The 13,526-nt window shown below is 39.8% G+C and overlaps 1 protein-coding gene and 1 pseudogene across 3 annotated transcripts in view; one reads left to right on the top strand and one right to left on the bottom strand.

The window, feature by feature from the left end:
* RGS17 (regulator of G protein signaling 17) overlaps positions 1-13,526 on the bottom strand; it is an 86,838-nt gene that overhangs the window by 7,334 nt on the left and 65,978 nt on the right. For all 3 annotated transcript variants that reach the window (XM_070417443.1, XM_070417441.1, XM_070417442.1), the window contains one exon: positions 12,412-12,646. In XM_070417443.1, the coding sequence (XP_070273544.1) occupies positions 12,412-12,646 (235 nt within the window). The remainder of the gene's footprint in view (positions 1-12,411; positions 12,647-13,526) is intronic.
* LOC139012076 (protein yippee-like 5) lies at positions 13-398 on the top strand (annotated as a pseudogene).

Below are 13,526 nucleotides of genomic sequence, written 5' to 3'. Positions count from 1 at the left end.
TCAATTATAAAAATGGGCAGAATTTTCCTTGGTCATATTGGTGGTACCCATCTGTTTTTGTGTGTGTGTGTGTTGTTGTTTTTTTGTCCAAACTGTGATATGATTCTGACCAACCACTCAGAACTCATCTCCACTCAGTCCCCAGAGGCCACTGACAGAGCATTTCTTCTTAACAAGTTTGTTAGGTAATTAGCCTACAGTACAGGAAAGTTCAAGACCAGGTCATGCTCACTGGCCACCACATGGTTCGAGATGTGAGCTGTAAAAACTGCAGGCTGGATCTGTGAGTTTGCCACTGAAGACAGCCAGCTTACAGGGAAGGCCTTGTGATCCTACAGCGTGCTCTAGTTCAAGACAGTGAGGGTCTTGAGGAGAGTGTACCATCTGATAACTCTTGAAGAAAAAGAGATAACTTCCTCTCTGTACCGGTCTCCTTCACTGAAAACAAAAATTTCATATATACACTGTCACCTTAGCATCAGAGTCAGATTCAGGAACTACGGAATAAGAGGTTATGAGAATCTAAGATGGAACATTTCTTCCTTTCTTTTTAAAATTTTCTATTTTCCACCCAACAACAGTGTGTAGAGAGAATATTATGCAGATGCTATTAATTTCCCCCCTACTTTTCCATCTTGAGGCAGAATGGTGGGCTGTATGAGGGGGGAAAAATCTGGGCTATTAGAGTGGGAAAGTATGTTTTATGTACATTTTGAAAGGAAAATGTGTCAAGAGCATGGTTTTTAAACTTAGCTGGGCTTCATTCTAAAACGTTTTTTAACCCAATTATTTCACTTGATTTGCTAGCTTCAGAGAAGAGATCCGAATTTGTGACCAGTGTTAAAGGTTCAGTGTCAGTATGGCTTGGGCTGGCCATTGTGCCATATTCTTCTTGGAGATTAATCATAGCACCAGAGCCCATTCTCCCTTGTCCTGGACCCAAAGATGTCACCATTCCTTGTTATTTGTCACCAGGTACTTGGTGTTGATTGATAACTTTTCCTGAAACGGGGCAGAACTGCTTGGTTGTCCTTTCCATGTAACTTAAACATAGTAATATGAGTCAAGGAATAGTCGAATGTTAAAAAAAAAATTAAGCAGAATAATTGCTTGAAGTGGAATCTTTGAAAGGAGAAACATAAGTAGTAATTCAGAACACTCATTAATCAATATAATGTTATTTGAAAAAACATACAGAAATTCTGTAAGTGATTCCGTCATCGTTTTTCCTCACTAAAGGCCAATCCTGTTGGAACTGGTAGGGCACGTTGGTAAAGTAAGGGGAGAAAAATTAATCTCAGTAAGTACATTTTTGGGGAACAGAACTAAGCTCTGCCCTGAAATGACACATTAGCAAAACCCTGCAAGAGGCAAACCATCACTGAGTCCCAATTGTTCTGGCTTCTTGTCTCATCCACTGTTTCAATTACACCCAGAGTTGGAAACAGTCCAAATGATGGACCACTCACATTCTGGTGTCCCCAGATTTCTGAGCTCTATAGTCCATGTGGAACTGGGTTGATTGATACACCCTTGGGATGGCTATTATGGGAGGATTTGTTAGGAAACAGTGATCCATACTAAATTTCTGTGGTCTAGCTAGGCCAACTTATAGAGAGAACAAAAATGAAACATCTCTTGGCTGATACACATATATATTCTTTGTCAGGAATTGTAAAAAGAAAAGTGTTCTGTAATCACATCATCTGGGTTTTATTCTCTGTGTTATTGCCATATGAGGTGATCATCAAGTACAAAGTAACAAAAAGTACAGGAATGTTTCTCAGCTTTGTATTAAAAAATATCATTTGTGTTTCTACTTAACAGGAAAATGTTGGCATGGGAGTTTAAACTGGTTGATCTTACTCTGTAATGTGGTGTTATGATAAGGTGAAGTATTACCGAGTGCGCTCCACTGTTTTTATAAAAGGTGCTTTTACTTTCAAACTTGAGAACTTTGTTGCAATGGAGAAAGAAACGTTAGATTAGTGATAAAGAAAGAAGGTCATTTATTTCTGAAACAATAACATAGTTGAATGTAGTATAACAGTTTTTCAGTAGCTGGAATGATATTAATTATCTTTTTTTAAATCTTAAGATAGAGAAATAAAAAAACTTGCTAAATAGAGAAAGTAGTACCATTCAATGTTTAGTAATCTACAACAAAAGCACATTTGCTATTTCCACATGAAAAGCAAAATATTTAGGAAGATCCAAGATGGCTGTGATGTGGGTGAAGCTACACTTACCTTCTCTCAGCCAAACTGGAATCACAACTAAAATATAGAGCAATCAACCTGAATAACCAACTGAAGACTAGCTGAAGAGAAGTCTTGTGACCAAGGATTTACAGAAGAAACCACATCAAGACTGGTAGGAAGGGTTGAGACATGAAAAGGGCTGGCTCTGCTCCCATGAGTGGTGGCTGAGCTTCCAGAGGGATATCTCAGCTGCAAAGGTTCCCTCTGAGAAGCATGGGGTCCCCAAACCAAGAGGGGCTCCCCAGCCCACAGCACCTGAGCAAGGAAGAGGTACACATAATGTCTAGTTGTGAAAATGGCGAAGATTTTTTCTGCCAGGGGAGATGGGAGTCTGCTAGAGACACAGGTACCCTTTTAAAGAACCAACACACAAAATCTCATCTGCAGCCACTCACACTGGGATTCTACCGAGGGAAGGCAGAGTGGACTGGAGTCACAATAGAACAGACTGGGTGTTGTGGCTCCGGGGAGAGATCTGAAGGGACAGCCAACAGGATCCCTGTGCTAAGTTCCTCTCCCACACCACAGAGGCCATCTTTCTTGGGTGGGGCACTCCCCTTCATATGGCATCAGCCTGGGGGAATATAATAGCCCCACCCTCTGAAATTCATGTTGCCCCACACTATGGAGCATGTCCCTGCTGAGAAGTCCATTACCAAGGATTTACAGAAGAAGCCACATCAAGACTGGTAGGAAGAGCAGAGACATGAAAAGGGCTCGCTCTGCTCCCATCCATGTGTCAGCTGCCTGGGCCAGGGTATACAGGTCTGGGCAGACTCAGGGGGTGTCAGTGATTGAATGGTATAGCTTTGGGGTGGGGTTATTCTTCTCACTTACCCATGAACTACACTGGTGCCTCCCCTCTTGTGAGAGCCACTAGACCAGCGGTTCTCAACCTGTGGGTCGCGACCCCTTTGGCGGTCGAACGACCCTTTCACAGGGGTCGCCTAAGACCATCCTGCATATCAGATATTTACATTATGATTCATAACAGTAGCAACATTACAGTTATGAAGTAGCAACGAAAATAATTTTATGGTTGGGTCACAACATGAGGAACTGTATTTAAAGGGCCAGAAGGTTGAGAACCACTGCATTAGTTCCACTCCCTGGGCTCCCATTGGACCACCCTACCAACTCATGGTGACTCCACCCTGGAGAGGTCTGGGCAGAATCTGGGAAAGGCTGAGTTGTGTGGTTCTGGGAAGGGGCCACAATCCCCATCTCCCTCCAGGTCTGACCAGCACCCCTTCCTCATGAGAGAAACACTAACCCCATCCTCCTGATTCCCAGGGGCCTGCCCTACTGAGATAAGCCTCCTGGCAGACTCTGGGACAGACTGAGTTGTGTGTCTCTAGGACAGAGTCATTCTTCCCTTGGAAATGAAGAAGTAAAAATGTCAATATTTGCAGATGACGTGATACTGTATGTAGAGAACCCTAAAGATGCCACCCAAAAACTACTAGAACTGATAAATTAATTCAGTAAAATAGTAGGATACAAGATAAATATCCAGAAATCAGTTGCATTTTTTATACAATAATAATAATGTATGTCCTTGGGCCAGAGAGACAAAAGAAAAAAATAAACAAATGGGACTATATCAACCTAAAAAGTTTTGGCACAGCAAAGGAAACTATCAAACAAAATGAAAAGACAACCTACTAAATGGGAGAACATATTTGCCAGTGATACATCTGATAAGGGGTTTATATACATACTTTGTAAAAATTTATATAACTCAACACCAAAATAACAAACAATCCTATTAAAAAAATGGGCAAAGGACCTGAATAGACACCTTTCCAAAGTGGACATACAGATAGCCAATAGGCATATGAAAACACACTCAATGTCACTATTCATCAGAGAAATGCAAATTAGAACCACAATGAGATATCACCTCACAACTGTCAGAATGGCTATCATTAATAAATCAACAAACAACATGCATTGGCAAAGATGTGGGGTAAAGGGAACCCTTGTGTACTGGTGGTGGGAGTGCATGTTGGTGCAGCCTCAAAAAATAAAAAATGGAACTACCTGATTCAGCAATTCCAATTCTGGGAATATATCCAAAGAAACCTGAAATACTAATCTGAAAGAATATGTGCACCCCTATGTTCATTGCAGCATGATGTACAACAGCCAAGATCTGGAAGCATCCCAAGTGCCTATCTTTAAAGAAGTAGATTAAAAAACTAGAGTACATTTACACAATGGAATACTACTCAGTCGTAAAAAATAAAGAAATCTCACCTTTTGAGACAGCATGTATGGATCTGAATACTACATGCTAAGTGAAATAAGCCAGTCAGAAAAAGACAAGTAATATATGATCTCGCTTATATATAGAATGTAATGTACAAAATGGACTAACAAACAATATAGACACAGACTCATAGATATAAAACAGACTGTCAGCCATCAGAGGGGAGGCGGGGTTTGTGGGGCTGGGTGAAAAAAGGTGAAGGGATTAAGCAAAAAAGAAAAGAAAAGAGAACAAAACAAACTAGTTGACACAGACAATAGTACGGTTACCAAAGGGGAAGGGGAGTGAGGGGAGGTAGAAGATTGCACGGGGGGGGGGGGGGGGGGGGGGGATGGATGGTAATGGAAGGGGACTTGCCTTTGGGGTGGTGAACACACAATACAATATACAGATGATAGAATTGTACACCTACATAATTTTATTAACCAATGTCCAATTTAACTCCAATAAATTCCATTAAAAAAGCTAAAAGTACAAACTCACTGAGATCCGCACAGTCTCACACTAAATCTGTACGCGCCCCCTCCCAGCTGCAGTATGTGTAAAAGGTGTTCCATAAATACATACAGGATGATGAAAAAAATAAAATATTTACCTTCATATCTGGTTGTTTGTTTGAAAAGGTTGTCGGTCAGTCAAAAGGAGTGTAGAGAGGTCAAATAACAAGGACAAACCCCATGGGTCTAACAATCTATAGTTCCATCTTGTGGCATCTCTGCGCTTCAGACTGTGGAGCATCTCTAACACAAGTGAGTGGGAGTGGCTCCCAGCATGAGTGTTGAGCCATCGTCCCCCTAGGACTCAGGAACGACTGGATGGCTTACGAGGCCATCGTGTGTGGGGTCCAGTGCAGGAGGGACTGAGGAGTTTCCTGTAAAAAACTCATTCTACAGGAACAGAAAGTTAAGTAGCACAGACAGAGCTGCCCTTGGGCGATGGAAATTCTTTTCTTAGTCCTCAGGGACTGGCATCTAAGTGGCAGAAAGGAGGGGTACAGTGCAGCAATGAAGCAATGACAGAGATTAAGTGGGACGGGGCACAAGACAGCACCGGTAGGTTTGGCAGGATTTAACCGGCAGTGTTATTAGCAGTGCTGGAGACGTGGGCAGTGTTGAGAGGTGGCAACGGAAGCTCTGAAAAGGCATCGGTGACTTTGTGACAGGCCTCAGTGAACTTGGAAGCTTTCATTCCCATGGGGAGTAGGAGACAGGCAAGAAGAAAAGCAAGTGACGTGCACATACAAAAATATCCATTGGCAACTCCACCAACTAGTTGGGAGGAAAAGGTAATGGGAGCTAAAGGTTCAACATGAATGTGGAGGTAAAGGGAGGGAGGATGAAGACTAATCTTGCCAGTGTGGGTTGGGAGAACCTGGCTCACACTGTGTTCTATACCATGCCTATTCCTATCAGCTTTCCTACCCTATGGAGGAGAACATTAAGATAGATGAATACTGCCCGGCTGGTGTGGCTCATGGTTGAGGGTTGACCTATGAACCAGAAGGTCATGGTTTGATTCCTGGTCAGGGCACCTGCCCGGGTTGCAGGCTCAGTCCCCAGTGTGGGGTGTACAGGAGGCAGCCGATAAACGATTCTTTCTCATCATTGATGTTTCTATCTCTCTCTCCCTCTCTCTTCCTCTCTGAAATCAATAAAAATATATATATATTTTAAAAAGATAAATGATTACTGCCAAAAGGGAGCACACTAAGTTTTGGTGCTGCCTTTCTGTGCTAGCCATTAAGATGCAATAGACATTGTGACTAATTTTTGGCAGAATTACACTAAAATGATGAATTTTCACTGAAAGTACTTTTTCCTCATAGACACCCCTCATTAAGCAAGTTACGTTAATCCTTAGACAATTTTTTGCATATCATGATTAAGAACCTCCCATTTTTTTGCATTTTATTTTTAATTTTACTGAAGTTGTTTAATTTAGAATTCTTTTTTAAGTAAAATACTGAAAGATTTTTTTCTTTTTTGGTTATAAGTCCATATTAAATTTTACTGATTATAGCTTCTGTCCCTGGATATATTCGTTTATAAATTTTATACATCTAAAGCAGTGGTTCTCAACCTGTGGGTCGCGATCCCTTTGGGGGTCGAACGACCCTTTCACAGGGGTCGCCTAAGACCATCGGAAAACACATATATAATTACATATTGTTTTTGTGATTAATCACTATGCTTTAATTATGTCCAATTTGTAACAATGAAATTGGGGGTCTCCACAACATGAGGAAATGTATTAAAGGGTCGCGGTATTAGGAAGGTTGAGAACCACTGATCTAAAGAATAGCTGGTTCTCCCATCTGTTTTGAGAAATTTTTACCATGAGCACTTTTAGCCGTATTTTGTGTCAATTATTTCTACTGAAAACAATCACAGGCTGCAAACACTTGTTGGCATTCAGTTCTTGGAGCACAGATCATTGGTAGGATAAAGGGCAGTAGCCATATTCTTGCTAGGGTTTAGATGATGGGACAGTTCACCTTGCTTGTCCAAGTTCAGGCACGCAGTGAAGGTTGCTATTTCTCATTTGCCTCAAGTTCTAAGGTGGGGTCCATAGGAATCTATAGTCATGAAGAAAGCACTAGACATTGGAACTACTAACCAGCATGTTGTAGTCGGGAGAACACCGCATTTGGAATCAGAAGACCTTGGGCTTATGTTCTCTCTCCACAAGGATATAATTCTAATGTCCTTGAAGAGTCCATTTGACTTTCTTGGGAATAAGTTTTCTTTGCTGTAAAATGATGCCATCTGTCCTACTGGCTAACATATTACTTTGAGACTCATATTGGAATAAAATAGTAAGACCATTGACCATTTCACCAACTACAAAGTTAACCCCAATGTAAGGTAACAATAATTGGCCATAAGTATGATGACACTTTTTTTATCAAACCCAATGTATTTAGACTTTGTAACAAGTTGAATTTTATCTAATCAGAGTGACCTTACCCGACTACCCCTATTCTAAACTACATCATTCGACCTCTGCCTCCACCATATGTGTATCACAATCTTTAGTCACTTGTTTTGGACATGATTTGTCTGTCTTCCAAAAATGTGCGCTCCATAAGGGATAGGCCAATGGTTTTTGTGTTGTTGTTCGCTATCATATTCCAGACAACTAGCCTGCGACCTGGCTCATAAGAAATACTTGATAAAAAAAAAAAGAAATACTTGATAATATGCATGCACTTGATAACGTATTTTTGAATGATAATATGCATGCACAAAGCAATGAATTTAAGAAAATATAGTCAAATGAATCCTGGTTATAAAAACTGATGCAAATTATTGAAAATGCTAAATTCACATAGTTTTTTTTGAAAAGGAATATACATCTACACATAGAATCCACATGCCTATCACACATGCATTATTTTTAGATAATTCTAGTGTTTAGGTTTATTGCTTTTTTCCTCCCAGATAGCAATTGGGAATTTAGGATGAAATCAGAAAAAGCAAACAATTCTTATTGCTATTAAAATTATCATGCAGATGGATTTCGTAGATTTTAGAGCTTTTCCCATACCATCACTTTATGAAACAAGTAAGCTGAGGCCGCAGAGCACTGAAGTGAGTTGCTTAGTGTCATTGGATGGTAAGTGGCAGATGACAGCCCTGGTTGAAGACAACGCCATCACTAAGGGAATTTGTAGATATCTACACACAGTTTTCATCAATTCAGATAAAAGTCTTACATTTGTTGCAAGGATTTATAATCATTTCTTTGTTCTATAACTCCTGCTGTTTATGGCTGGTAATATCTTCAAGCAGACTTTTTATTAAAGTTCTGTACTTTGTTGGGTTTGTCTTTTCAATACGTAATAAATATAAGCTGCCAGCAGCATCTGCCATGTGCTGCAGGGACGCCATTAGCCCGAAATTCCTCTTTACTGCCCCCATTTGTCTTTTTCTTTGAGGACATTGCATAAAAAAGAAAATTGAATTTTGAAGGAAATGCTATTTTTTATTTGTTTTTTTTAAAGTGTATTTTTTTAATTTAAAATTTGGCCCGTCTCCTCTTAAAATGTATGCTATCACAAGAAATGGTAGTTACATTGCCTCCTGACTGCAAACATCTATTTTACAACATAATGTTTGAATTATTAAAAATCCATAAACACGTGCTCTTAAAACAAACAATGCAATGCAATTTTCAGCATATTGGCTCCATGCAATAAATAAATCATATACATATGAATAATTGTAAAAATGTAGACTTTCTCTACATTTAACAAAGTGAAACATTATTAACTCAACCCAGTTGAGATAAAATGAAAGTCTAGTGAAGAAAATGAAGTTCTGGTTAAGAAGGAAATCCTAATAATTTTTAGTATTTACTCACTACCACTTTATAAAGGATTCAGATGTTCTTGTTCTTTAAAATATTTGGAATAAAGGGAAGCAGTTACAGAATTTCAGAGGTAGAAAGGCCAGATTATCTAGCCCCTCAATGGGAAGAGATTCCGACCCCACTTGGTTTGTAGTGGCTGCTTGGAGAACAGTGTTGTGAGATGTTCTGAGGTTGAATCTGGGGACGCAGTTAGGAGGCCCAGGATTTATTAACCGTGTCATTTGGGGGAAGAATGGAGTAGCAGTCCAAGGGCCTTGCAGCTGCAGTTCCCGATTTGGTTTACTTCTCTCTGTGCCCCTTTTGAATTTAGTGAACTAATTTATCCAGGTCCCACAGGCAGGTGAAGCAGAGCCAGGACTAGAATTCATGCACCTGCATACCAGTCCAGGGCTCCCACTACTGGCCAGTCAGGGCTGTCTCAATGCTACGTGCTCTCTCTCCAGTGCAGGTTAACAAATTGTAAAGGGTGATAACTCAGTATTGTCAGACAATGGGTAATGTGTGGAGGCTGACTAGAAATTGATGAGTTTTTGCATAGAAAGGTCAGAGAGATGTAAGAGTTTGGAAAGGGCTCTGGGATAGCTACAACGGGCATGCTATACTGTAAGTGTATCAGTGGGTTAAGCCATTTGACATGTTTCAAGCGTAAATATATACTATGTCTACACTTTGGCTCAACACATAACTTTTTAAGCATTGTCTTTTATAATTGCAAATACCTAATGTTTTTGGTTTATTTGTTTTTGCTGACAAACAATAATCAAATACAAGAGTGGGCAAAAGTAGGTTTACAATAATTAATAAATTATTAATACAAGAATAAACTCTGTGTTTCCTGTATTCACAACTGTAAACCCCCATTTTGACTATCCCTGTATGATTACTATGTTGATAGGAAAGCAATCAACTGGCTAAACAAAGGCACTTCATACAGTCCAAAACTTACAGATTCTGTGTTATGTTCTTTACAAGTCAGCATATTTACAAGTATCAATGATAAAAATTTAAATTTTACCTCTCTCTCTCTTTGTAGTATTTTCAGGATATTAGAGAGTGAGTATGACCTAATTACAGGTTTAAAAAAATAAAGGAGAACACAGATATGACTATTATACTAAATATTAGTCTATTTAATTTAGCAAAGATTGTATTTGTGATCAGGAAATATTATTTTAATGATCATTGTGGGAAACTCAAGTTCAAGTCTAAATTATGCTGGAACAAAACCCCATTACTTTCACAACGAGAATGAAAATCCTATAGTTTATCTTTCAATAATCAATAACTATCATTTTCCTAAACTATGGCTCAAAGAAGAAGTAATTTTGTGAAAATTAAGTATTTTGCAAAGCTCCATCAGTTACATATGGAAATCAGGATCTGTGAGGACAATGGGAAAGTGTTTCCCATAAAAAACTAAAAATTAGAAAATGTTGACTAAAGTAAAGGAACTATATATACTTATAACAGAAACTAAGTTTTCTTTCTACTAACATTATTTTAAAATGGAATAGTCATCATTTTAAGATGATATCTAGATAGTACAAAGGAATGAACTGATAATCTAGGCAATTACCATTTTAAGATGACACACACTAAGTATTACATATTTTGGGAAGAGAAATGTATTGGGTAAGACTCTGTAATTATGTATAACTAGAGGCCCAATGCACAAAATTCCTTCAGCCCGGCCTGCACCCTCTCGCAATCCGGGACCCCTCGCTCCTAACGGCCTGCCTACTCACTCCTTACTGCTTGTCTCCCACTCCTCAGTGCTGCCATAGAGGCGGGAGAGGCTCCCGCCACGGCCACTGTGCTCACCAGCCATGAGCCTGGCTTCTGGCTGAGCAGAGCTCCAGCTGTGGGAGCCCACTGATCACCAGGGGGCAGCTCCTGCATTGTTTGTCTGGCCCCTGGTGGTCAGTACATGTCATAGCAACCAGTCGTTCTGGTTTTTCCACCATCACGGTTGCTGGGCTTTTATTATATAGATTATGGGCAAGAGAAGCATGCTTCTGGGCACACTTTAATTATTTGATATATTTGTCATGCAATGAAATATTAAATTAAAAATGAGAAAAATGTTAACGTGCTAATAAAATCCAAGCAATATTAGTTAAATGCTAAGGTTCTAGGTAGACCAGAAGCCTGAAGAATGTATTTTTAGGATGCAGAATTATAATGGTGTCAGAAATACAAAGGCACCTGGAATAAATGTATCGAGGCTACAGAAAAAATTCTCCCCACCTTGTTGCTATGAATACCTTTCTAATGTTAATACAGGAAATAAAAAAACAAAACAATCTTTTTGTATGCAGTTCAAGGTTTCTCATCTTTAAGAGACAATACGATTGGCGTACTCTGGAATATGAATGACACTTATAATCTAATAAAAAAGTGAATTACTTAGGTATACCTCATTAGAGGCGAAGTAGTTTATATAGACTTTCAACCATAGAGATTGCTAAAGTAGACATTAATCCATTTTATAGATGTCAAGGTAAGAGTGTAAGGCAGCTGGGGCCCCATCAAGTGTTAAAGGCTAAACTCTGGGAGCAGAAAAGTACGAGGTCAGGACATTTAAATGCACAGGCAAAAACCACAGTGGTTTACGAGGGTGGTGTGCAGAAGACAAGGCATTCTAGGAACCTCTGAGTTCAGATGCCGGAAAGTACCTCTGGAGCTCAGCACCGGAGGCAGACCACTCACTCCTCCCTCCCCAACAGCTTTGAACTCTAACAGCAGGGACATTTCTCAGGAGCAAATTCATTTTTATAAAGTTAATGGAAAAGTGTTCATTTGTTTGCTTGAAAGGCTCCTAATTTATTAGGTACATTGTGGCAATGGAAAAAATAGCTTGTACTTTCAATAACAGCAAAACTAGAATAAGTAAACTAATCACCATACCCATCTCTGCTCAAGATTTTAATGGATCATAGGGCTCATTCTTCAGTTCCGTAAAAATTGTATCATAAGCATCAACAAACGTGGCATGTTTGTGTGTGTTTTTGAGGCCCTCTACCAGAGGTTCCCAAACTCATCTTTAGGTGGAAAACTCGTTAAAAGTGCAGGTTCCTGGCTATTTCAAACGTGGCAGATTCAGAAGGCCTGGGTAGACCTCAAGAATCTGCTTTTCAAACAATGCTCCCGGTGATTGTCAGGGGTGATGTGGGGATTGCACTTTGAGAAACACCACCCCAAAGCGAACTCTTTTCCACTTTAGTTCAAGTCACAGAAAATCGTATTTTCAATAGGCTTCCTAGTGTTAGTTCTGAGAAGCAATGAGACTACCACAGAGTCAGCCAGAGACAAATGATCAAAGCTTAGGGAGGAAGTCTAGCCTTCAAGCACACACGCAGGGGGATCCTCACAATGGACTCCCCATTTTCTCCCCAGGGAAGCCTCCTCATCCGCCCACACCCCACGCGTTACCCGGCTTGGACAGAAGTCCCTGTAGGTTCACCCTTGGTCTTAGGAAACTCAGATCAATATTTTCCAGTTGTTTACCTCTTTTGGTGATAGTATCGAAATGTAATCATCATATATCATTCTGGCCTTTTCTTCAATGACTTTTTTGTTCTGCTCTTTCTTTAAGTCTTCACAGGCGAGCCAGAAAAGTAGGTTCTCTTCACTGTATTCTGTTCGGAGGAACTCTCGGAAGAGATTTCTTCCTGCCGGGGCCTTCATCATCTTGTCAAAATTTTGAGACCAGGACAAGACTTCGTCTGTAGTGGGGTTTTGGCTGCAGAGAGAGAATGGGCCCATAATCAAAGGTGACTTTGACCAAGCGGTGGGGGGGGGGGGGGGGGGGGGGGGGGGGGGGGGGGCAAATAGAAATGCTATTCAATTGCTGCCATCTAGTGGTCATTGTCACTCAGTTCGGTCTTCTCTGGCAAATCAGCCATCAGGACTAGGTCAGTTATTTCTGGGTCTTGACAAAAATGAGTGTGAGGCACCAGCCGCATGTCAGGGAACCTAGTGTTCAAATAGCAAGTGGCTATCCATACTATGCACGTGGTCACAGCAGATTCCTAATGGAGACTGGAACTGTTCAAACCTTATTATGGGGTCTCACACTTTGAATGATCATAAAGTCAGTACTTATTAACTCAGTTCATTTTCAAAATTTAAAAGAATCTACAGAAATGAATGATTTTTTTTTTTTTTTTGTCAATGCCTGTTTTCAAACGGATGACCGCTCTGGTCCAGGCACTGCTGATACCTCGAAGCAATGGAATTGCAAACATCAAGAATCATTTCTTTCAGTATTTGTCAACTGTTGCCGGTTTTGTACAGTAAACTATCTTTTATGTATCCCCATAAAAAGTCTAGTGGATATATTTTCTTTGTTTAAAGTTTGGCTTAATGCATTATTTCAAATCAGTTAAACCTGAAAAGGAGTGAAAATTAAGTGAGCTAACAGCTATTAAAATGTATACACACTTTGAATAATTATAAAGGTAGTGTCTGTACTTCAACTGTGTTTTCGAACTTCCAGTAGCATTTTAGGATAAATTTATTTTGTTTAAAGCTTAGTCTGGCTGAAAAGAAAGAAGTATCAATTGAGTTGAGCTGTTAAAGTGTGTATACACATTTTTGGGACACCCTGTATATTGCAAGTT

The sequence above is a fragment of the Myotis yumanensis genome, unplaced genomic scaffold (assembly GCF_028538775.1).
Source record: "Myotis yumanensis isolate MYYU_CA2020_CCGP unplaced genomic scaffold, mMyoYum1.0.hap1 SCAF_6, whole genome shotgun sequence".
Lineage (NCBI taxonomy): Eukaryota > Metazoa > Chordata > Mammalia > Chiroptera > Vespertilionidae > Myotis > Myotis yumanensis.
The sequence above is the reverse complement of the archived record's forward strand: the minus strand, read 5'-3'. Positions and strand labels throughout refer to the sequence as shown.